Raw genomic sequence first — 26795 nt, 5'->3', positions numbered from 1 at the left:
GATGTGATATCTTAGTCAGATTTAAGTGTCTTTAAAGAGTAAACTTGGTTCTCAGAATTTAGTGATTATGCTCAAGACCTGATGCTCAATGATTTTGGTGTGTCTCAGTTCCTTCAAAATTTCCAGAAAGGTGCTACCAGTCAAAAGCTGTATAAAAGCGGCTTGTCACAAGCACAGGAACAGTGCTTCTCCATTGTTTAGAAAGATCTATGACCAAGAAGTTTTAGGAATTCTGGAAACAATTTCAGTTTGGGTAATTAGTATTTCCAGCATTTCAAGCTCTGTGGGGGATCCTATTGTATTTTCTCTGTCATCAACTCATCTAGTTTGGGGTACCGGGTGTAGAACCTGGGGCCTCGTGCACACTGGGCAAATGCCCTGTCCTGGAGTCATACCCACAGCCCTTCCCTATTGTTTCCTTTGAGACAGGGTTTTGATGAGTTTCCAGGCTGGCTCTGTACTAGTGGTCCTCCTGCCCCAGCTGCCCAGTACCTGGGGTTGAAGGGGTGCACCCCACACCCAGCCTGTCCAGTATATTTTCTAATAATTCTACTTGACAACAAAACATGAAGTAGGTTTCATTTAAAAACTATGTTTGGTATAATATAAAAACTTGACAAAAAGTTGCATAAATAAGCCTTTGACAAACAATATTTTATTTTATACAAATGTGTTAAAAATAAAATGCAGGTACAAACAGGCTACTGAAAACTTTATTTCACTGTCACAAAAGGTGAAAGAATTTTTCATTGAATTTTTATATTGGCTTTACTTTTTAGTAAAGTATGATTATGGTGTCAATAGTTTGATCCATAATATTGAACTAAATAATAATTTAAGCCATATTTAATTTAAAATGTATTCTATAAATGAGATAGTACCAATGTATATAAAAATGAATTTTTTCTTTCTTTCTCTAAATCTGATGTTTTAAAAAATAATTTAAAAATTATAAGTAATTTTAAAAATCACCTGTAATCTACTACACTCCAGCTATTTTCAGATGTAGTTGCTTTCTGTGCCCTCTCAGTGGCTATCCATGAGTGTTCATGTTTTTATTCGTTTTTTATAATAGTGTCTAAACAATTTTGTGGCTTTTTAAATTTAGATTTTATTTGAAACACATTTCTGTATTTATTCTAAATAGTTTTGTGCCTTTCTAGGTACCATCAAATATAAATTGATGTTTCTCAAATTGATGACTTTAGTTTGACACTTTACATTTTTTTTTCCCTGAAGCTCATATATTGTTAGTAAGATGCCATACGATGTTTAAGACTTGCCATCTAAAATCAGATAATACACATCTAAAGGTAATCATCATGAAGTGGGTAGTACATTTACATACAGATTAGGTAAATAGGGCAAGATCAAATCACCTGCTTTGCACATGACAGCAAGTCATTTCTGCAACTAATTTGATGTGCAATAAAGATAGTGAACTTAATTTTATGAATAAAAACCACAGTGCTTGGACCACTGTGACCTTGAATAATGCAAGGCTTTTTAAGGAGAAGAAAGCAAAGAAGCAAAAAAGGAAAGAACTTGTCTGGAAAAGTCTCTCTGCCAATGACCATGACATCATGCCTGGAAATATTTTGGTATTGTGAAAGAAGAGCCAGTAAAATACTACCACCTCGTAGCCGGGAGTGCCCAGAGCAGCCCAAGTGCATAAACAGTTCTCTGCCCCTTCAGAGCTGCCAGCAGAAATGTCTGCAGTTTTTATGAAGAAAACAGATGTGAATTAGGGTGGCTGAATTGATGGTGGGTAACCTCAGCCTGTGTGGCGAGAGACCCGAAAGAGGGAGGTTTCCATTCAAAAGGACTGCTTCTAGAAATCTTAATTACCTGTGAAACAAGCTAAAGTACCCAGCAGAGAATGGACAAGTTACAACATCATATAATTCAGTTTTAATTCAGAAATCTCAAGGCAGTGCCTTTTTGTGCTCTCATCTCTTAAAACTATTGATCATTTCATATTCACATAGGGATTCCAACAGGCTGATCAATAATGTGTGCATAAATATTTGTTTTTCTGAAGTGTCTGAGATGGGGAAAGTGTCATTCTTTATATGTGATAGGGATTTTAAGTATATCCAAGTATATATGGGGTCCTTCCCATAAAAAAATTCTGTCCCCGTATATTTTAATAAAACTATATATTTCATGCTTGCTTTTTAAAATCTCTTTTGAAAATAATGCTCAATAATGGACACATCTTCACATAAATCTGTTGTCTTTCTCCCAAACCATCATATTTTGTAGGACACGAGTAGTTAAATTAATGTTTCCATTTGTCACTGACAGTCAACAGTACACTTTTCTTTCTGTTTTTGTTAGAGAAACACAGTAGAATGACCACACTGACTCTTGAAATGTCATTAGTGAATTTCATGACTACATATTTCCTGCTTGGTAATTTGTTTTCCAGTGCCTTACTTTATTGTTGATGGGATTTGTTGATAGGATCTATTTTTAAATTTTTTAAACTTGTTTTAATTAGTTATACATGACAGTAGAATGCATTTATGGACTTTGATATATCATACATAGATGGGGTATAATTTCACATTTTTCTGATTGTACATGTTGATATGATCTGTTTTAATCTTTTTCTGAAACAGTGCCCAGAAGTCTGGTAAGAGGTCCCTTTGCCCCTATGAATGGGTTTCTGTGCTAGCTCTTTAAACATATTTACCTTTTTACTAACTCACCATTCACATGACTCATTGTGTTTTTGCTAATAAGTTTAATTTGTTATTTAAAGCCATATTTCATTGTTTGACATATTTTTATTTTATCTTTTCCATTATCGTTCCTTAAATGAACTAAAACGACCTTCATGATTTATACCATGTCTTGACATTTCTAGACATAGCCTGCCCTGCCTAATGGTTCAGTCTGACAAAATTATTGTTTATTGTGCACGCTAAGTGATAAATATTGGTAGAGTAACTAAAGGCATCTACCTAGTGCAGAAAACACTCTTTGAAGTTAGATGACTATAGAATGAAAGCACTTTGATGGGTAAGACTTACCTTTTTTCATCTCATTTCCTATCTTTTACTAGATTCTCCTGAATTATTTTGGAAACTATGTGCCTAATTCATGGACACAGGAGAGTGGCTGCACTCATTGTGAATTTGATACAATTGACTTATCTGCAGTTGACGTAAGTAGAATGGACTGTGTGAAAAGGAGTAATAAAAAGTGCATTGTGCGAAAATGCAGTGATTTATAGGGAAAAAAAGGCAAATTATTATGTAGTTTTGATTGTATAGTAGGTAATGGGCTTATAATGTTAAGCCACAGTGATTCAGAAAATTGCTTGATTAGTGTTCCCGAACTGTTTTTGAAGACAAAGTCAGGTAATAGCTGAACTCAGCAAAAGGGACTTGATTTTTAATACCTAAACTAATGATTGGTTGCTCTTGTGTTATTTTAGTTTGTTGGTATGGTCAAAGTTACACGGCTTTGGAATTTTTATTGATTAATTTTTATCTGTGCATGAGTTTTAGATTTGATTATGTCAAAAATAACATGATTCTCTAACTAAGGACTGTTCTAGGTATTTTACAAACTAACTCATTTAAACACCGTAAATGCCTAAAGTAGTACTAGTGATTCATTTTTACAGATGAGAAAATTGAAGTACATAAAGGTAACAAGTAACTTGCTTAGGGACAAATATGAAGCATGGATTTGAATTTAGGTAATGGAGCTCTAGGCTCTGTGCTATTGATGCTTCATAGTTTTTGTGTTTGTCTTTTGTTTTGGTTGTTTGGTACTGAGGATTGAACACAGAGGCATTTTACCGCTGAGCCACACCCCAGACCTTTTTGTTTTTTTATTTTAAGACAGGCCCTCACTAAGTTTCTGAGGGCCTTGCTTAGTTGCTGATGCTGTCCTTGAACTTGCTGCCCTCCTACCTCAGCCTCCTGAGCTCTGGGATTGTAGGCGTGTGCCACCATGCCCCGAATATCATGCACAGTTTTACCTGGATGTCATACTATACACCAAGCTTGGTGTTACTTATGGATATTTCACAGTGAATTGTAGCTATAATTTATTGCTTATATCCAAGCAATTGGAAAAATTTTATTATTTGACCATAACACATTTTTATCCCTTGTTCCATCATTTGACAGAGCAATTTTAGAACATCCTGTACTAACATTATTCTTTCACAAAATTGCTCTAGTAACTTGGAAGAATATTATGAACATGAACAATTGGATTCTACAGAGTGATTTTACCATTAAGGCTAATTTTCCCCTTCATTCAACCTAGGTTTATTGACCATCTCCAGCATGCCCACTAAGTAAAAGCAATATAAGCCAATAGAAAACTCCCTGGAATATACTTCTGATACTTCATGTCTGTGCAAACATAGAATATTTTCAGTTTAATGTACTCAGGCTTCTGAATTAAATAATTTCTATTTAATTCACCGTCTGAAGGGAGGATAAAGACTAACTTGTCTACATTTAGGAGCTTCTGAATAAAAACCCTGTTTTACTTGAAAATAAAACTTTTTGGCCAGTCTTTCAAATCACAAACTGAATGTTTCCTATCTGGAAAGACTGCCAGGATATTTCTGAATGAGGCTGCATCATGAAGATGTTTAAAAATTTGTCTTGATCTATTTTGCAGAAAGTAATGTTCTTTGGAGGAAGAATTAATGCTTTTTATCTGTTTTGTTTCCTTTTGTATACAGTTTCTGGTGCAAAGACAGAAAACATTTATATTAATATTTTTATTTTTAATTTTTTTTTCATGTAGAAGTAGGTCACTTGATTCTTATGCTATTGTGTCTGATAGCCTGTTTAAATATACTAGAAAGAAAAACTATTTCTAAATGCAAAACAAAAAAATCTGTGCATTTTATGTGTAGTATTATGCAGTAGTGTATACAAATTAAAATTGTGTGTGGGAAGCTAAGATCCCAAGTGTAGCATAATTTTAAGTACGAGCCACGGGCAATTTCTTTGTATGTAAAAGTAATTGTGGTCATCCCAGAGGGTTGGTAAGAAGGTTAAATGAAATTTTACACACATATATGATGCATCTATATGAGAAATATATAAAATAACATTTTAAGTGTACATTTTATATAATTTTAATAAACTGAACTATTGTCATCATTATTATATAAAAATAAACAGATTAATTGAGCTGTAATGTGTAGAAGCTCAGCTCTTTACTAATTTATGTATTCTGAATATTTAACTTTTCCAAGTCCCATTTTCCTCGTGTAAATTTGGGATAATAAATAACCTCGAAGGCCGTTATGAAATTGAACAAAATGCATGAGAGAGGTATGATCTATTTTTGATGAGAGGGTTGAGATCTACATTTTACTTATTCCCCTCATTCTATAGAGAACTCTTAGAGGGTAGATGTTTTTAGTTTTTCTGTATTTATTCATTTAATAATAAATATCTTGGTGTGTTGATAAATCACTGGATTAAAGGTTTGATGAGTTAACAAGTTAATAGACAAAAGAAATCTAAAGTGTACAAGGTACTTCTGTGCCAGCAAATATTGTTATAATACAGACATGCATATAAGGACACACCACATATGGTATTAAAAGAAAATCTGTATTCTTTAGGCTGGGTAAGTAAGTCAGTTCTAGAGCATTTACCTAGCATCCCTGAGTCCCTAGGCTCAATCCCCAAGACAGGAGAAAATAATAAAAATCCTGTAATGCTTAACTTCCAACTTTAAGACATAGTTTTTAAAAGATGTTATAAAGAAGCCTTGGTACCATTCTGGTATTAGCACCTGTACATGGTGATTGACTGGGTTCCTCTTTCCCCATCTAGATGTAAGTTTTTCAAACCAGGAACTTTTGTTCCTTTTGCTAAATGTTGCCCATCACAAATACTAACATATACAATAGGTACTTCAGAAATTTTCATATGGTGAATGAAGGATAAACAGTATACTAAAACATACCTAAAGAGGATCTAAGAAAATGTTTAAAATAGAATGCATTAAGATAAAATATACTAATGAAAGAAAAATAGCTTTCCTCATATTTAATATAACAATGAAAGAATGTAAAAACCTGTTAGTGGAATGAAACAAAAGGGAACATTCGAGGTTAGAAATAAAGCCCTCCATGATTGATTTATTTGAGCTACAGATTAAATGCCTGATTTTGAGCCATGTGAACAAAACGGAAAATGCAATCCCGTTTTGTTCTGTTTTGTTCTGGCTGCTTAGATGCAGAGTCAAAATAGCTTCAGATCTGAAGAAGTTTCTTGAAGGGCCATCACTGACCAGAAGAGTAGACTGTATCCATAATTGTATGTGTGCAGCAGATAGGATAGTCTCCTCTTTAAATACTGCATGTGTGCTTCAGATAAATCATTTTGACAGAGACCTTTTCCCCAGTAAGAGAGAACTACCATAAGGCAATTAATTTATTTTTATTTATAGTTCTTTTAGTTGTAGATGGACACAATACCTTTATTTATTTATATGTGGTGCTGAAGATCATCCCAGTGCCTCACATGTGTAAGGCAAGTGCTCTACCACTGAGCCACAACACCAGCCCCCGGGGCAGTTCAAAGTTAGCACATTATCTTGAACTGAGATTCTAGTATTTTTTTCTGTGTTACTGAATAAGATTTTAATAAAGTTTAAAATAAAACCACATTAATAACTATTTGTTTTTGTTTGCTGTAAAACAAAGGTCTATCCAAATGTAACAATAGGTGTCTTTATTGAGCAACCAACCCCTTTCCTACCTCGATTTCTGGACACACTGTTGACACTGGATTACCCAAAAGAGGCACTTAAACTCTTCATTCATAACAAAGTAAGTATTTGATCAATAGATATTTTATTTTAAAATTATTTGGGAAGTATTTGTTATGTGTGTCTAACAAAATTTATTGCTCTAAATAAATTGGAATTCCTCCCCCCACCCCAGTAGTTACTGCTCTCTCTCTTTAGGACCTAAGGATTTTAAAGTATTGAGCTACAGAAAACTGCCAATGTTTGAAAAAATGGCTGATTGTTATTCCATTTTTGTGTGGCTGAGCTTAATATATAATGAAGAATATGTCAGAAGGCCTTATGTTGCTTTGCATTTTGATTAATTCTGATGCTTGCTTTTATAGAATTAACTTTTAACATGGGATACTACCTAACATCAGAACTCAAAACAGATTCTACATAGAGTATGGTTTTGATTAATCTCACAATGGCCTGCTCTTTCCCAAGGGATGTTGATATTGTCATTTCCTTCAAAAATATCCAGAGCCTCCCAAATACCTCCCACATATAATCTAAGCTTAAAGACATTTTTGTCAGTTATTGTCCCATGTATTTATCTCCTTCCTGTTAAAAGTCAGTATTGAACATCGTGTAGAAAAACTCAATAGCTGTGAAGTAATCCATTTCCCTCTCTATCATAATGCTTTTTGTTTATTGTTGGTCTTTCTTCCCAATTTACATGTCAGCCATCCATTTATTTTTTCCAGAGAAATTTTTGAATTGTCAGAAAGCCAGCTTCAATGAGTTTAAAAGTGTGCAAGATTGAATATTTGCTTGTGACGTGTGTTATAATGTATGTTCTTACATGAAAATGTTTTATTTTTAGGTATTGGTATATTTTCTCTGCTTTCATAGGGCCTTTAAAGTCCTTGATGGCAGGAGTTTTTAATCTTTTATTTAAGATGAACATTGTAGATTTTATGTGATAAGTGTTATTTTAACAAGCTGTGAAAAGTATCAGCTTTCCACAAAATAAAATTTTGTAGGGATATAGATATTCTTATCCAAATTTTAGCATGTTTGTGTCACACTAAATAAATAACTTCTAAATTAGTGGTTTTCCCATTATTTATATTTTCAATAAGGTTTTGCCAAGACAATTATTATCTCTGCTTCAAAGAATATTATAACATTTTATTTTATAAAATGTAATTATGTGATAGATTAATATCATTAGATTTAAATGACATTTCTGAATATTTTAGAGCACACATCTACGATTTTCTGGCTGCAAGCTATTTTTTCCTTCTTGAGTTAAAAACATTTTTTATTACACAAGATTAAGGTATTTATGCAGTGTGGGAATTTAAATATTTATGTAAGGACTTGTCTGGGAGTAGACACTTAACTTTTAAGTATCTTCTTCTTTGAGAATATTGATATATAAATATTTTAGATTCTTCATATGATATTTAGGAGATAAGGAAGTATAGCATATTTAATATGGTTATCAACTTGTGCAACTGAATTGTGAGTTATTAGAATATATGACTCTGGAAGCATTCTCTACATATGCATAGTTCAGCCATCTTCTTGTCTTATTTTCTAATTTTTCATTTTTAAAATATGTTACAGGAAGTTTACCATGAAAAGGATATCAAAATGTTTTTTGATAAAGCAAAACATGAAATCAGCACTATAAAAATAGTAGGACCAGAAGAAAATCTAAGTCAAGCTGAAGCCAGAAACATGGGAATGTATGTCTTATTACATTTACGTTAAAAAGTAAAATTATTTTACTAAAGAAACTTTAAGAAAAATCAATTGTTTCTCCAAATTAATTTTCTAACCATGGGAGTGTCAGATATTTGTGCATGTGCTACGGACACAGTAGCAGGAGTCTCCTATTAGACTTCTGGGTTTGAGTGTATTTATGTGTAAAAAGCGACCAAAGCTACTGGACAGGAGCTAATGACAGGAGCTGACATATTTAATTAAGCTATGAACTGAACTTCAGATCAAGATTAAAAAGGAAAAAGCTCAGATAAATGAAGAGTATGACTTGTTTGGCAATGCCTGTTGCATTTGACAATGAAGGTTATATGTGATAAAACCATGTTTTCAATTGTGGGGGAAAAGGAGGGTCCCACTTTCCAATTGCTCATGATCTAGACAGGAGTAGAGTCCTCACTAGACCTATCATAGATCCTTTCTTTAGCTCTTTCAATACTTCTTTTAATACTTACTCTGGCAGAGTAAGAGCAACCATTTATTCAGTGAAAATTACTGAATCAGGAGTTCTCAAAGATAATAAGATGAAGACATGGCGCCTTCCTATCAGGAGATATTCCTGTCTGATACTGGCTCTTAGGCTTTATGCTGTGGAAGCTCAGGGGCAGAGTTATGGATTCTGTCTAGGCTTGAGGTGACAGGAAAGGCAGGAAAAGAGAACTCTTTAAAAAAAAAAAAAAGAAAAGAAAAAAAAAAAAACCAGAGAGATGCTAGTACTAATGGTTCATCCATTGGAGAATGTCTGGCATACACATTGGGAACTTATTCTTTTTCTCTCTTTTTCTCTCTCTCATAATTAATACAGATCTTCCTGTTTGGTGTCCTGGCTGGTAATTGTTTAGAAAAAATAAAGTAGTATGGAGATACACAGCATTAAGAGCAGATAAGAGGGACCAGCAGTAAGGGGGCAGAACTGAGAACTAAGAAGGAGATAACCCCAAATGCCAAAGCCATCACATGGGGAATTCACATGTGTTGGTAGTATCATGAGCAGTTTGTTCTTTGGAATTCCTGCTGATAACACTAGAGACCAGCTAGAAAATCAGATAGCACTTTCAGGGCCTCCTGATAAGCACATAGGGAGTAACCATCATAGAAAGAATTCCATGAAGATCAAGTTTAAAAAGTATTGATAACTAAAGTGTCATACACTTAAATCACAAGATTCGCTTAAAACTGGGTGATGCAAAATTTCATATGTGCATGTGTGTATGCATGCATGTGTGTATGCGTGCATGTGTGTGTGTGTGTGTGTGTGCATGAACATGCCGAACATATTTTGATTGGTGAGAAAAGAATATTATAAGGATAAACACATTGGGGTAAATTATTTTCTCTAATATTAGAAAGCATTAGATACTAAACTGCACATTACCATTGGGACTGGATGTTTTATGCCTTAAAAAATTCAGTGGCTTAAAATGTATTTTGCCAGACCTACAGTTTTAGTTTTTACTCACCTGTGAATGTCTGTGTTAATAAGTTGGCCATTTTAAAATTAAATTCTCATTGGAAAATGTGTTGGAGAAGCCTTATGTTGTGTGTAAATGCAATGTTAACATATTTCAACCAAGAGACATTTCTTTTATCTAACTCTCTTTTCATATTCAACTTCAGGGATTTTTGCCGTCAGGATGAAAAGTGTGATTATTATTTTAGTTTGGATGCAGATGTCGTCTTGACAAATCCAAAGACTTTAAAAGTTTTGATTGAACAAAACAGGTACTAAGATTTGATATCACTATATTATTAAAATGATAATATTCCCCATCACTGTGGACATGCCTGATTGTGTTTAGTAGACTGAGAAAAGTCACATTGTTTTCTATACACCATAAACTTCTTTTTTTTTTTCTTTTTCCTAGTTTTATTGATGTATATTTGACAAATTAAAGTTGTACAAATTCGGGGCTGGGTTTGTGGCTCAGCAGTAGAGCCCTGGGTTTGATCCTCAGCACCACATGTAAATAACTACAACTAAAAATTAAATATTAAAAAAACTGGGAAAAATAAAACAACATTTTTGTTTTGTGTGATTATGTACAATTTATTATTTTAATATTATTATTGCTTGTCATAATGGGATTTGAATCCAGGGCCTCTCACATGCTAGGCAAGTGCTCTATCACTGAATTGTATCTCCCATCCTTGTTTAAAATTTAAAAATTTTACTTTGCTAAGTTGCTGCAACTGGCCTTGAATTTTCAACCCTCCTGCCTCAGCCTTCAGAGTAATGGGAATTACAGAAAGACCTGTACCACCGCACTGAGCAGTGTATGTTTATTTTATTTCACTTTTGTGCATGTAAGAGAAAGAGCCCAACTAATCATCACAAGGTTGGAGTATTGTGAAAGAGGTTTTATGTGGGGAATGGTTGCCCCCAAAATTTCTTGGAGGAGTTGTGTGAGCTTTTCTTATAAAGCACCACTGCATTTAACAAGTAATTGGAGCTGGATGTGATGGTCCTCAGCTGTAATCTCAACAGCTTAGGAGGCTGGGGAAGGAGGATTGCCAGTCTGGGGCCACCCTGGGCAATTTAGCTACACTCTGTCTCCAAATAAACTTAAAAAAAAGGACTGGGGATAAAGCTCAGTAGTAGAGCACCCCTGGGTTTATTCACCAGTACCAAAGTAAATAACTAAATAAATAGATAGTAATTCTAGAGGAACCTCAGGTTTTGTTTTCTCTTTGGGGAAACGTTAACATTGTAATTAAGTTTCCCCTAGATGAAAAGCTTGTACATTTTGAACTCCTAAAGTGTACTTGTCTCAAAGGGACCACTTTCCTGTTACATAGAGAAAGGGAACACTGGGGTAGTGTTTTAATTCATTTCCTGCTGCTGTAACAAAATACCAGAGACTAGGCGAATTATAAATAATGCATGTTTATTTGGCTCACAGCCTTGGAGCTGTGAAGTCCAAGACACAGGGGCTATATCTGTTGAGGACTTTTTTGCTCCTTTGTAACATGATAGAAGACATCCCATGGTGAAGGACCTTGAGAGGGAGAGAGAGAGGGGGGAGAGAGAGAGAGGGAAGACACAGAGCACAGACACCCCCCCCCCATTTATAGCTTATGCACTCCCAAGACCAGGACCTTCATGGAGTGGTGCCCCCTTGACCTCACTACTTCTTAAAGTCCTCCTCTGAGCACCAACATCACAGTGCTGGTTAAGTTTCAGCATGAGTTTTGTTGGGGGATGCTCAGGCCTTTGCAGGAAGTCACCCTCTATTTTATTTCTGAAATAAAGGACCAGAAAAAATGTTCCATGTTGCCAGAGTTACCTTATAATAACCACAACCCATTTTAAAAGTCACGAAAAATGGAAACATACCTAAAAGTAATTTGGGACTTAATTTCAGGAAAACTGGACTATGTACAAATGTCTCAGCCCATCCTCATTCTTTTTATTCAACAAATATTTATTGGATACCTGAATGCCCCAGGGGCTTCTCTGTCTGCCTAATAAGAAGAAAAATATTTGACCTCAATTAGTATAATTTTTGAAATGCTGGAATAAAAATAAAATAAGAGCCATATGAATAAGGTAGTTTCTAGGATATAAAGTCATTTAAAAGTAATTTTTATTATTTTTATCAACATTTTAAATGACATTTTCCTTTTTTGCTGCACTTTTTGATAAACTGTGTATGAAAACTAGCAGGTACCCATGTAAGAAAAGATATTGGGAAGAAATTTCTCTTTTTATTTTATTTTTTCTTTCAGATGAGCCACATGTATGTTAAATGCACTTTATTGTGTTATGTGTCATGTTAAGCTCAGAACATGTAAACCATGGCAATTTAACAATAGGTAATGATTTGACTGATCTCCCTTTAGAAAGATCATCGCTCCCCTTGTCACACGTCATGGAAAGCTGTGGTCCAACTTCTGGGGAGCTTTGAGTCCTGATGGCTATTACGCCCGATCTGAGGATTACGTGGACATCGTTCAAGGGAATAGAGTGTACGTTACTTGATTTATTCTTCTATCATATAATACTATAGTCTAGAAATGTGGGCGTGTTAACGTACTTCAGATTTTTTACATATCTTTTTTTTTTTGCTGTTTGTTTATAATGGAAATTTGAGGACCACTTGGGATTCTGAAATATTCATGTAAAACTTAATATCTTAAAGAGTTGTTTTAGAATTTCTGAATCTTTAAAGGAACAAGTCATTCTTAAAGATATACTAAGAGACAGTGTATGGTTAATGTGTGTATCTTATGATAGATATCAGAGTAATACTCTTTAGTATTGGAAAGGGAATTTAGTTTAGTTAATTTATTTAATAATTGTGATTAAGAGTTTCTTTGACTTTTAAACAATTTTTTTTAAATTCATATATAAGCTTTTAAATTTCATTTGTAAGCACACAAGAACACAGAAAACCAAAGCTTTCTAATACACACACACACACACACACACACACACACACAGAGATTAATGTGAAATAGTTCATCTTCTACTTTAAAGGCAGCCTTCTTCACCAATATCTAATTTCCATTTCTAAGTACTGGAAATAATATACATGCTGCAGAATGTTTGCATGAGTGGTATTTATTTCAGGGTCGCTGGTTGATATTTTTTAAACTAAAAGTTATCACAATTGAAATGGATTTTTACTAAACCAATACAGAGAAGAATGCCATATTTTTTTCATACAGATAGTGGACTGAGATATTTTGCACTTTGCCTTACTTTTAAACGTGTCAGACTAAATGAAAAGGAGAAACATTTTTATAATTAAAAAGAAGAGCTATTTTTAAAAAGGACACCTTTTTGTTTGGTTAGTTGAATATGAAAAGATGCTTTGCTTGTGAAAATACTAATTGGTATAAAATCTTTGATTTTGGATGATGTAAATATAAAAAGGCTTTTGCTTGCTGTAATTAAAAAGCATGAATAGGCTAAGAAAACTGTATTAGATCTTAGTTTATTGCTTCAAAGTACTTATACTTACTCTGAGATGATCTATATGCATGTGTCTGATATGACTCATGGGTACAGCTGAAGGGAAACAGATACAGAGTAGAGAGTTCATGTCAGTGGTTTCTGATTGTATGCCATTGTTTTTGCTGCAGACACTGGTGATTTTCTGTGTCATCTTCCTGTCATTGTTGTCTCAAGTATAAAAATCTGGCAGAGGCATTTGATCCAGTTGATGTTATAGGGTGCTTCCTGTCTAGGAACTGGGAGAAGGAATGATGACTCAGGATGTACATGTGTGTGTTTGCATTTTCCCTTCAGACAGAGACACTGCACACTCCAGCCATGGTTAATTTCTGAATTCAGCTAACAGATTGCATACCTCTTGAGATCATTTTATTTCAGGCTGATCTAATAAGACAAATTCTATTTCTTGAATGTCCAATTCCATCTTCTGGTTCAAGATCTTCCCTTTCTCTTTTCTAAAAGCAGCAGGCAGAGTCCTTCAGGCAAAACTATTCTTATTTCATTCTTAGGAAATGAGTCATGTCCAGGGTGAGGAGGTAGGTGTTGGAAAGAATGACATGGGAGAGACTCCCAACACTCACAGACTTCAGCTGTATTTCTTCATATCTTCCTTTTTCTCAAAAGATTTGACACAGTTTACTATTCTTCAAGAGAATATAATTTAGGGGAATTTTAGGCTCTACTCCATGGTGTGCTAGTAACAGCTGGCTCTTGGGAATGGGGGAATTCCCCAGTGTTAGTGTTTTCCATTTCCGTGGTATAAATACTACTGCCCTGTCTGATGTCAAGTTTGCAAAGAGAAATCACAAACCATTGATTTGGAACTAACCGTCAGCTCTGGGGGCCAGTGTGAGGGAGCTCTAGCACACCACTGCTCTTTGTTTCTGCTTCTCTATCAAACTTTTCAATCACAAATAGAAACATTCTATAAAACAAAATATTATGATCCTACTGCCATAGCTGTGACCCAACAGACAAAAATGCCAAGCAGATATCGCCCTATTTAAATTGAAGTTAGAGAGTCATTTGTCTCTTCAATGTCATAAAACGTATGTCTACCAAGTAATCTTTTATGTATGTTAAGTATCAATAAATGTGTTTGTGTGTTGATTGTATAACTTATATATACAAAACCTAAATTCACACAAAGCATTTGTTTTAAAAACATAAGAAAAATGTAAATATTTTTGTATCTGGTATTTTGGAGTGTCTTTTTTACTTTCAGAGGAATATGGAATGTCCCATACATGGCTAATGTGTACTTAATTAAAGGAAAAACACTCCGTTCAGAGATGAATGAAAGGAATTATTTTGTTCGTGATAAGCTAGATCCTGATATGGCTCTTTGCCGAAATGCTAGAGAAATGGTAAGATGCACAAGTGGCTGCTTGCTTGAATGTTTTCATGAGACAACTTGCTTGGCCAGTTGTGTTTTCATACCTTTTTTTCCTCTCTAATATGTAAGTACTAGCCAATTTTTTTGGTACTGCATTGAAAAAGTTGAGAGTAGTTTGGGGGAATTATTTTTGAACATTAACCTGTAAAAGTGGTTTGAAAATTTTAATTGAGGCTGACTCATACCCATCACAGCAAGATTTAATAATGAAGATGGAATTTTTATGGATCAGCTTTGGTCTTAAGAATACATCTTCTCTTCTATTTGAAGTTTTATAGCTTTCATTCATCCTAGATAAAATTAGTTAAATAAGGTTTATTAGGTGAAATAATCATTACACATTTAAGATATTTAGAAAATGGTGCCTGCATTTTTCTAGCTGGGTGTATACTGTAGTTCTCAACCTCACTTTCTTGGAAAGACAGTGGAATGAATCTGACATAAGTGTCCTGTGTATATACATGAATACACCACAGTGAAACTCCACACCATGTACAAACCAAAACTGGATCCTGATTAGAATAAGATGTATTTCATATTTGTACAAACATATCAAAATAGACTCCATTGTCATGTATAACTAAAAAGAACAACTACAACAAAAGAGGTTCCTTATCACAGAATTAGAAAAAAAGTCAAAATAAGTAGAATATTTAATCTGATGTCAAAAATTAATGATACATTGCTGTTCTACAAATACAATGTCAGTATAAATATTAAACAATTATAGGAAATAGCTTGCCTCTTCAGGATATTTCAAAATGTATTTATATGATTTCCTATTTTAGAAAAGATCGAGGTGTACATTTGTCCCAAATTTATATAAGTATTTGTGATTTTAGAAAAATCAGAAAAGTTGGCAAGTATTTTTTTCTTATTTTAACAAAGCATGATTTGTTTGAATTTGTTTGTTTTTCCTACAAATCTATGTGCCTTGTTATTATCGAATATCCTCAGTACCTGTGATTGTATTTTGTGCTCATGTTTGGCTGGTTTCACTCAACAGCGCATCCCGGAATGGCATCTTATTTATTTTTTCCTTTGTCTTAAATATGTCTCTAATGAATTTTGCTTAGAAATGAGCTTGGATTTGTGTTTGACTCCCCCCCCCCCAAAAAAAAAATGGAAAGAAAAGGCTGGACATGTTTCTTTGTGTGCGCTATCAGCTTTGCTTGTTCTGCATGTTGTCTGTGAAGGACATGTCAGAATGTCAGCTTTTCATCAAGAGCTGCTTTTTTTTTTTTTTTTTTTTTTATTTACCAAAGAATACCCAAGAGAGTGGGTGTGCAGTCAACTTACCCAATGCTTCTCTTCATTTTAGACTTTACAAAGGGAAAAAGACTCCCCTACTCCGGAAACATTCCAAATGCTCAGCCCCCCAAAGGTGTTATTTTTATTTATTTTTTGTTTATGTAATTAATATTAAATATGGTAAATTGCATAGAAGTTTATTTGAGAACCTTCTTTGCATTTAGCTTTATATAATGTTGGTGTTCATGGGTTACTAATCTGAATGTGTGTGTGTGTGTGTGTGTGTGTGTGTGTGTGTGTGTATGTGATCTGTGTGATTTTGGGCGGGATATTGGAAGTTAACACTTGGATCTTTGAGCTGATTTATATTTTATAGTTGAAAGTTGAAAAAGTTAAACCCAAGTTTCTTGCACTCGTTCCTTTGGGTTTTATTTTGGTGGGTGACAGGGAGAAGAGGTAGAGGTGGATATACAGTGCATCTTGATTAAAGAAATGAGACTTAGGAGCTCTTCTTCTTGATTTATTTTATTGGTCGCTAACCCTTTTACCACTAAAACAGGTACAAAAAATCAAGGTCCTTACATCAGTTGTGTTTGCCATGTTTTTTTGGTTTATGGCAAGGATATGAAACACACTTTTTTTTTTTAGCTGCCTTTACAATGCATGACTAAGTTTTGTGTTCTGTTTTTAAACATTAGAACAACAAAAGAATGAAATACAGAGATGCACTATTAATGACATTTTAAATTCTGGTTTAAAAATGTAACACTGTCTTCTTTGAAAGGGAAAGAAGCCAAAAGAAGGTCTAACCCATTGCATTTTGGTGTCTCAAAAATATTTCTGCTTTCAAACAGGAATTTTTTTCCCCGATGTCTCCATCTAGGATCAAAGAGAAAGGCATAAAAACAATCCATTCATCTTCTTTTTTTCAGTTGAGTGTCAGTGCTATCTGTTAGTTTTGTGTGGTGTCTGAATTATAATCCAAATTTTCTTTCTTTTATTTTAAATCATGCATGTTTTACTTGAAAAATAAAATGCATGTTTATGAATGAAATTATAAAAGTTGAAATTAATATACCATACTATATATTTTTCTATGGTTAAACTTATATTTTGTACCTTCCTCCAAGATTAACACTCCTATTTTTTGGCATATAGGGTGTGTTTATGTACATTTCTAATAGACATGAATTTGGACGACTACTATCCACTGCTAATTACAACACTTCCCATTATAACAATGACCTCTGGCAGATATTTGAAAATCCTGTGGTATGTGTTTCATATTCAACTTCTTTTATTACTTATTCTCCTGTAAGTCTAACTGGACATAAACTAGTTGGCTAATAATACAAAAATGTGATAAGAGGCGTTTAAAAAATGAAATAGTTAATTTTATTTAATGATCTATAGAGTAGATCTAAACTTTACCAAGAATTTGTGTCATAAAGAGCTATTTTAGGCTTGAGGAATTTAATTATCAGTTTCTTTGGTTTCTCATATTTTCTGTTTTATATATTCAAAAGTTCTATACAATCTTTAATCACCATTTCAGAGAAAAGTTGACAAATAGTTTGTGTATAATATTTTGATTTTCAGGAAGAAAATTCAAGAATTAGCTAAGGAAAATACACAGTATCTCAAGATTTTGTTAATCCGTTTTGACAGTTTTGTGAATGTACACCTGAGAGAACCAGAGAAAATTGAGGAGTAAGCTCCTTCAGCGTAAAAGAAAGTCTTAAGTTGAAGAAAGGATTTACTTTCTAAAGTCTGTTCTTGTTTTCTTAAAGATTTCATCAGATAGTAAAAAGCTTCTGTTTTTGCTTTATAATGATTTCTTTCTTTTTGTAAGCTCCCCACATTTATTCAAGGGACATGTTCTCTTATTCTGCTGTTTTTAAGATTTTCCTCCTGGCAATAGTAAAAGTTTTCAGTTACCAAGACTCACTTCACCTGATGAAAATTGTCTTTTATTTTGTGGGAGAGTTCCAGAAATGGTAAATTTAATAGTTCTTGAATACTCTCCTGAATAGAGAAAGAATGTTTTTTGACATTTTGGTATTTTTAAAGTACTTTTGCCCCATTTTAGCTGTATGTCTTTATCATTCATGGGAGTAGAATTGAAAAGAGGTCTATTTTATGTGAGGGTAGAATTCATATTTTATTGAATCTCTTAATGTTTTGAATGTAGAATTATTTGGCTCCTCAGATAGCAGGTTAACTTCCTGGTAAGATGCCCTAAATTATATCCTGAATTGCACCTCTGTGTAAGAGTTCCAGTCTCTGGAGAGGATAGGATGAAAATGTGAGAACTGAACAGAAATGACTTTTCTTTCTATGGCTTTCTTTGTTTTTTTGAAACATTAGTCTACTTGTGGATATGCTGAGTGCTGTCTCATAGCAAAATACTTAGTGATTGACACATCATCAGAATTCCTAAGAAATTAGTACAATCACAATTTGCTCAATGACTTGAAAGTTTGCCTAAAATAAAAAGTTACTATTAATACTCAAATGTAAAAATTCTTGGGGATTTTGTTTTCTATAAACTTTAAAGAAATTTTTAAAAAATGATGCATAGGAAAAAAAATATTTTTAAATTTCATGTTTGATTATTTATATATAATTTTTCTAAAATTTTAGAATTAGAAAATAAATATTAGAAAAATAATGAAATAATACAGAAAATAGATCATCATATTTGTACACTATGTATAAATGACATTCATTAAAGAATTTGAAGATAGTTTTGGCTTCTCCACATGAAAAACAGGCTCCATATAAACATACAAAACTAAGAATGGCATATAAAATTAGCATGATATAAATCATCTGCTCTGCCAAAATCCAGCCTCAGAGATATATTTAATATAAATATTTTTGGAAACATGTTTTTATTAGAATTATTTAGAGTCTGTGCTTATGCTGTGACTTCCCATATTTGTACTTTATAAAAAAGAAAATTAAAAATTTTTCAAGAGTCTAAATGCATTTAAGAATATATTGAGGAGTTACCTAATTCACTCCATATTTTATCATAAACTTTCTCAATTATGCCAGAGATTGGTCAAAGAGAATAGAATTTCTGAATTAGATGAAGAGGAACCATTTTCAATATAAGGACCTAATTCTTAACCTTATTAGTTGAATAAGACCCTAGTTAATTAATTCACTAATGGTTTTTTGCTATTATTTATTGGTACAATTTTGTTCCTTATTTTATCCTTTTTTTTTTTTTTTGGTCCTGAGGATTGAACCCCAGGCTTTAAGCATGCTAAGCATGTGCTCAACCATAGAGCTAAACCTCTAGCCCTATTTTTAATTTTTAAATGCCACACATTTAATCATTCCTAAAACTAGTCATTGTAAAATTATTAAAGTCTTAATATTCTGAAGCATGAAACTAGTAAGTTTTTTTTAAAAAAATGTTTCCTGGAATGATGTGAGCACATACAGAATTAGGCAAAAATTGAAATATAAACTTAGTTTCTGAAAATTCCTGTTCTGTTGAATATACACAGCCATTTCTAAGTTGTTCAATTTATAAAAAGTACATAATTTTTATTTGCCAGTGAAGTATTTGTGAAAAAAGATATTTGTGTTAATATGTACAATTCTTTTTTTGATAGGACTGGAAGGAAAAGTATATAAACCGTGATTATCCAAAAATTTTCACAGAAAACATAGTTGAACAGGTTTGTATTAATAGCTACTATGATGTATAGAGCATTTTGCTGTATTTTCCAGAAGAAAGCATTTCTAGTGTAATATTACTTTAGTGGAAAATGTGAAATTAGAGAAACTAGCCTTTGGGTAAAATTCACATAGCTTATTAGCAGCTCTGCAGCCTCGGAATCCTACAGATGTGAAAATGGAGATTTAAAAATATATTTTAAGATAATACTTTTGGAAAAAAAATAATGGTCCTAAATTTTCTGGCTTTATGATACCTCTCAAAATAAGGAATCATTGAAAGATCTCTGGTATGGAATTCTTTCAATAAACGTTTAACTTTGAAAGAGATTGGGCTCTCTTCTAAGAGATTTTTCTCTGAGAGACCTTTTTAAAAATGAACTCTCTTTTAGGTGTGTTCAAAATTATTGCTCATACCTTATTCTCCAAGTATAAGCTATCCTCATTTCCGAGATATGCCATTATCTTATGTATCTAGAGAAAGAAAAATCAAACTATGACGATATTTTCTTGTCATTTAAATGCTTAAAATTTTATACATATCAAAGAGTTGTTTAAACATTTTAAGACACAGCTATTATTATGTCTTCTAATGGTGGCGCCATGTTTTATAGCCTTGTCCAGATGTCTTTTGGTTCCCCATATTTTCTGAAAAAGCCTGTGATGAATTGGTGGAAGAAATGGAGCACTATGGCCAGTGGTCTGGGGGGAAACATCATGTAAGTTACTGTTTCACACAAAGAGCTAGAATGTGTGTCTGACTGGGGAAGGTCAGGATAGATATTCAAGTTCAGAAGGGATATATTCTAACTTTTTCCTTGGCCTAACTGATCGGGCCAGGCCATCAGGAGAATGCTCTTTTCAGTCTGTCTTGAGGACAGCTGATCCTTTAACACCTAAGAAGTCTATTATCTGTCTGGGCCCCAGTTTCTCATTTATACATGTAATTGCAGAGTGTGTGGTCTGTAAGGGCCAGTGTCCCTATGCTGGAGTTGCATTAGGTAAGACATGTCTGTAATGACTGGTGTCTTTCTTCTCTAAGATCACCTTTTATTCCCTGCAGTGAAAATGCTAATGCAAACTTTTTTTTTTTTTTTTTTTTTTTGGTTGGTAAACATGGAAAGGAGGATTGTTTTGAATGCCCTCAGTGTAATCCTGCTTTGCATTTATGTTCATGTGTGAAGACTTGGCAGTGAATTTTACGGGTGTGGGTTCCATGTGTTTCTTTTCCCCTGAAAACCCTCAGAGGCTAGGGATTGTAATGAATTACTCTGGAATATCACTGCCTCCACCCAGTTAACATCACCCCAGCTACTTACTTGATGAGGGAGAGAAAAGTCTGAAATATTAGGAGGAACTTGAAGTCAGTGTGTTGAGGGATACTGGAAGAAAATCACTGAAAGATTTGGGATTTCATAAAACGAAAGCAAGGGTCACGGCGGGGAAAACCTGTTTTCCGTAGTTTATAATCCAGGGGACACATATATGTGGAATTCGTGCCCATCAGGCAGCCAGGACCCGAGAGAGTCATGATACAAAGTCATTTTTTAGGGCCGATTTGAGGCTTTGGAAAGTCTGTTTTAGTAGTTGTATAATTAAACCTCATGTATACATTTAATATGTAGGAAAGGGGTCTACTGACTCTGCAGTAATTTGCTTCATCACCAATACATTAGCAAAGCTGTATTATCTGAGTAATTTTGACCATTTTATAATTAAAGCAGATGGTACACCACAATTGAGCAACTGTTATTTTTATTGTCTATTATGAGCTGTGTTTATAAAAAAATACCAAGATAATGGTAATGTGAATTACACACGGGCTCCCCTTTATGGTGTGTCAATGCTGTTTCCAGGATAGCCGTATATCTGGCGGTTATGAAAATGTCCCGACTGATGATATCCACATGAAGCAAATTGATCTGGAGAATGTATGGCTTCATTTTATCCGGGAGTTTATTGCACCTGTTACACTGAAGGTCTTTGCAGGCTATTATACAAAGGTAGTTATCCTCCCACCTCTCCTGCATGCTCCCTGCCACATTCTACATGAATAAGCTTTTTTAAATGTTTTTGTTGTTAAACAAATCTCCTGACTGACTTTGCTTTTTTAGGGGTTTGCACTATTGAATTTTGTAGTAAAATACTCCCCGGAGAGACAGCGGTCTCTACGTCCCCACCATGATGCTTCAACGTTTACTATCAATATTGCTCTCAATAATGTGGGAGAAGATTTTCAGGCAAGTATGACTCATCTGTTTAGAGTTTTCTAACTAAATATGGTGTTATCAAAAGGGATTTACCTGTTTCTTTTTTAGAAGAATTATGCTAAGATGGCATAATTTGAAATTTTAACACTCGTTAAAAATTGAAAATAATAAGCAGATACTTTTTTTTTTTTTTTTTTTACATTTTAGGGAGGTGGATGCAAATTTCTAAGATATAACTGCTCTATTGAATCACCACGAAAGGGCTGGAGCTTCATGCATCCTGGGAGACTTACCCATTTGCATGAAGGACTTCCCGTTAAAAATGGAACAAGATACATCGCAGTGTCATTTATAGATCCCTAAGTTATTTACTCTTTATTGAATTGAATTTTCTTCTGGAATGGATGACTGGCACGAACACATCTTTGAAGTTGTGCTTGAGAAGATGAGAGGAATATTTAAATAACTTCAACAGAACAACTTCACTTTGGGCCAAGCATTCAGAACACTTTTTGTAAAAAGTTGTTTGATGTTTCTTAATGTCTGCTCTGAGCCTTAAAACACAGGTTGAAGAAGAAAAGAAAGAAAAAAAAGTAAAAGAAAATATTTATTTCTATGCTTTACTGTCTCTTAGAATAATGAGGATTTTCTGGATTTGTGTTTCAAGTTGATAAAATATTCAGGTACAAATGTACAAGTAACAAATAAGCCTAATAATGTTTTCTTATTTAAGAGGAGCCTGAGAAGAATTTTATTTATCAACATGTAAGGGAAATGTAGAACGAATGGATATAAATGGAAAGTTTTGAAAACCTGGGTTTTGAAACCTGGGGAAACTGATTCTAAGTGAATTTGGGTGCAATTATGTAAGTTCTTTCTTGACCACCTATGCAGGTCCCTGCTCTAGTAGTTATGGGATGATACAAAGAAAATAACAATGTTTTTCTCAAGAAACAGTGGAAACACAACCAAAGAGCAAATCCATTAGAAACAATTTTTTTTTCCTAGAGCATTTGATGATTTTACATTTGTATTAGAAATTAAACCCCATATTTCTTCCCATGGACCATCTAAAGCGGGCAATATTAAGTATACACCAGATCTAAAATCCGCAAGTGTCCTTATGTCAAAACAGAGTTTTTCTTAGTTTCATTTTTTTTAATTGTAGAAAATGGTAAAGAAAAAGAAAAAAAAATTGAGACTAGTCGCATTTTATGATTTTTATAAAACTTTTTAAGTACTTGAATTTTATATCAGGAAAATAAAGTTAGTGAGCCTGGCTTCTTCCCTTTTTCCCTTTGTCTCTCTTCTTAATCTTTTTGGGAGGGTTATTCATTTTTTTTCCTTCTAACTGTGATTTCTGTTTTATCCTTTTTAATCTGTGAGTTCTTCTCTACCTTACTCTAACCCCCTTCCAAATTGTTGACTTCATTTATTACCATTTCTCTGAGTGAGGTGTAAATGTCCTTCTTGTAGCTACTGTTTTTAATTTAAAGGTTAAACTTGAAGTTTTTAATCATGGTGCCAAAATTCATTTTTCTAACACCATGTGTTAGAAAATTTTGAAAAATAAAATTATTTAAAATAAGAATTTGTTGTTTTCTTTATTATTGGTGATTTATCTTTAGAAGTGAATAAATGATGTCTGAAATAATATCTGGATACAAAAACTGTCATTTTTTTTCAGTTTGTTTTGTAGCTTTGAAAATATAAACATCAAGATTCTATTAATTGGATTATAAATTAATTGTAAAATCTTGGTCTCATAGTAACTAGGGATTGGATGTGACTCATTTTACAAGTGAGGAAATAAAGGTCACATGATTGTTCCATATTTAAGTATCTATTTGGTGGTGCTTTTGTGTCTCCTGTGGGCTCATTTGTATTCCAGGCACTGAGCACACAAATAGGGATCACCTGAATGCTTTTGTTGCTGGGAGATGGACTTGGGAAATCAGCAAGCTGTGGTCTATCTCTGTTCTCTTCTTTGGTGTCCCTTAATACCTAAGGTAAATCCCTACCCATCAACAAGGTGAGGAAACATTTAGGTCATGATTTGCCTGATAGTTTGTGAATTACATAATTGTACTTCCAGGATAGCAAATGATGTGTCATGGACCCCAAGCAGTCACTAGTGACCCTAGAGGCAAAGCAGGTGGAGTCCCTTCAGCACAAGCCCTGATGTCTTTGGGTGCATTTAGAGGAGAGATACCTACCAGGTGCTTTTCAGGTGGGGTGTGGTGGGTGGCCACCTACTGTAATTGTTGTCATCTCATGCCCTGTTTCCAGAAATTGGATCAGGGCTGTGGACTGAGCACATTTTTCTATCTTTGCTCTTATCATAGATTCCCTGAAATAATATTTTTAAAAAGTACTTTTTACAAAAGGAAGATTCATAGTTAGTGAAGGACAGTGAGGAAAACTCCTATCAGTAGATCAGAGAATTTGAAAAATGGGAAACTAGTCGGTTTGGAAAGAGAAAACTGCAGCTCTGGAAACAGTAGATGACTCTAGCAGGAACCATTTCTATGGTAAGATTCACTCACTTTGCAGGGTATTAAAAAAAGCCTTCCAAAAAAAATTATATGTATGTAACCCACACTCAGATATCTCTAGGAAAGAATCTTTTCTAGAAAAGAACATATTCTGAATAGTAGTGTGAGATCATAGAGGAGGAAGGAGAATTTATGCTTTTTTCATTTTGTATTTCTATATCATTGAAATTTTTTATTATGGAAATGTGTTTGGGTATTAATTGTTCCATAAAGGAAAAACAGGAAAAAGAAAAGGGGGGAAGTTTTATAATTAGGTTTGAAAAAGTGGAAGTATATGAATGTCATTAGTAATCATTCATTTTTTGGGGGGGCTACATGAGCAGAGGGGGCTGTATGTACTCACCATTCTGGCACTTTTCCTAATCGTACCTTTTTTCATCCTTGGTGCTTAGAATTGAACCCAGGACCTCCACAGAGCCTGCCGTTGAACTTGAACTACACCTCCAGCCCCATTTTCTTGCTAATTCTTTTTTTTTTTTTTAATATTTATCTTTTAGGTGTCCATGGACACAACACAATGCCTTTATTTTTATGTGGTGCTGGGGATCGAACCCGGGTCCTGCCTATGCTAGGCGAGCGCTCTACCGCTGAGCCGTAATCCCAGCCCCATCTTTCTAATTCTTAATAAAAAGGAGTCCACATGAATATTTTTTTTCCTAGCGTGGATACTCCAGTAATAATCCAGTCTCTTCTCCATTTTGCTTTATCTTTGAAAAACATAGTCATTTACTGGTAATTTCCCTAGGAGGTGAATACCCCCTATGGAATAAAACATGGGAAGTTCTACATGTGTGAACCCAGCTATCCATCTTAGTGATGACTCTGTATTCCCTTCTCCTGTTTTCCTGACCCCTTATGTACTTATCAGTTTTCCTGCTACCTTAGTCCTAATTCCCATGTTATATGATATTCGGGGGAACTGCCATTCATCTGGAATATGGAATAATTTATACAGCAGATCTTTTCAAGTTGAGGAAAAGTCACATAGAATTTTAAAATTCTATTCACAGTTGAGATTCTGTAAATCCCTCTCTTGGATCCGGTGTTGACTGTTCGGAAAATTAATGTCTTCAAGACTTTGTGAACACTAGCTTTGTCAAATACCAGCTTTCCAGTACTCTTAGAAAACAGCAATTACAGGCTTCTGTTACAATAACTGTTAAGAAAAAAGGTCATTGGGGTGAAAAATAGAAATGTATGAAAGTTTTTAACAAAAGCAATGAATTTTAGAATAAGGTGAAGAATAAGTAATGAGGAGAATAGAAAACTATACATGTGGATACGTTTTTAAAATGCAAAGTACTGTGTAAATTATTTTGACAAAATGAATAGAATGATTATAAGGGTGAAAATATAGACTTAGGATTTGTGGACTTCAAAATCTTAAATTTCCCTGACAACTTTTTATTTAAAAAATTTTAAGAGTTAGCTTTAATATATTTGTTTCCTTCTTAATAGAGTTACCTAGATTAGAAAACAGTTATTTCTGAAAGTGGTTTCATTGGTGACAGGTGTGACTAAGGTGGTGATAATATGCATTTATTTGAAAATAATTTGACAGTGATTAGTTTGGCAATCTGATCTGTCTTCACTGTAAAGTATATGGCTAAAAATCTGAATGCTAGATTCTTTTCAAAATTAGAAATGGATTTCTGCATACTTCACAATATAAAACACACAAGTAGTCACCTTCAAAATGATTGTAACAAATGAAATGAAAAAGATCATGACATAAACAGTCTCTTTCAAATTCTCCTCCAAATAAGGAGTAGCAGGCATATTTCCAGTTATTTCTGATGAAATGGCTTGTTTCATGTAAATGTAAAATATTAATGTATATGAATGTAAATATTAAATTACAAAACAGAATTAAGGCAACTAGGAAGATAAAAATTTATGTATTGCAATGAATAATGGACTCGTGTTTAATTATCCAATAATTTTAGCAAAATTATTTCTAAAGACATTCCTATTAATACTGGTCTAAAATTTGGTGGCTTCTTTTGGGAATGTAATCCTTAAGGACATCACAGGGTGATACATAATTCCATACTTGCTCACTACAGTTTTGTGTTTGACAAAGCTTTATGAGAAATGTACACGTTTAAAGCATTTTTTGCTGCTGATAATTAATGATTAGATAATTAATTAATTCACAATAATGCATATTTCAAAAATTATCTTTTATACTAAATTATCTTTTAAAACTAATT

General features: G+C 33.6%; 1 protein-coding gene across 1 annotated transcript in view; it reads left to right on the top strand.

Annotated features, from left to right (window-relative positions):
* Positions 1-23547, top strand: part of Plod2 (procollagen-lysine,2-oxoglutarate 5-dioxygenase 2) — an 80752-nt gene extending 57205 nt beyond the window's left edge. The window contains exons 8-20 of the mRNA XM_026385011.2: positions 3071-3172; positions 6704-6829; positions 8365-8486; positions 10138-10242; positions 12361-12486; positions 14703-14844; positions 16195-16257; positions 17283-17396; positions 19754-19819; positions 20432-20536; positions 21674-21820; positions 21932-22057; positions 22235-23547. Coding sequence (XP_026240796.2) covers positions 3071-3172; positions 6704-6829; positions 8365-8486; positions 10138-10242; positions 12361-12486; positions 14703-14844; positions 16195-16257; positions 17283-17396; positions 19754-19819; positions 20432-20536; positions 21674-21820; positions 21932-22057; positions 22235-22390 — 1500 coding nt within the window. The 3' untranslated portion in view covers positions 22391-23547. The remainder of the gene's footprint in view (positions 1-3070; positions 3173-6703; positions 6830-8364; positions 8487-10137; positions 10243-12360; positions 12487-14702; positions 14845-16194; positions 16258-17282; positions 17397-19753; positions 19820-20431; positions 20537-21673; positions 21821-21931; positions 22058-22234) is intronic.
* Positions 23548-26795: the final 3248 nt, after the last annotated feature.

The sequence above is a fragment of the Urocitellus parryii genome, chromosome 2, assembly GCF_045843805.1.
Source record: "Urocitellus parryii isolate mUroPar1 chromosome 2, mUroPar1.hap1, whole genome shotgun sequence".
Taxonomy (NCBI): domain Eukaryota; kingdom Metazoa; phylum Chordata; class Mammalia; order Rodentia; family Sciuridae; genus Urocitellus; species Urocitellus parryii.
The sequence above is the reverse complement of the archived record's forward strand: the minus strand, read 5'-3'. Positions and strand labels throughout refer to the sequence as shown.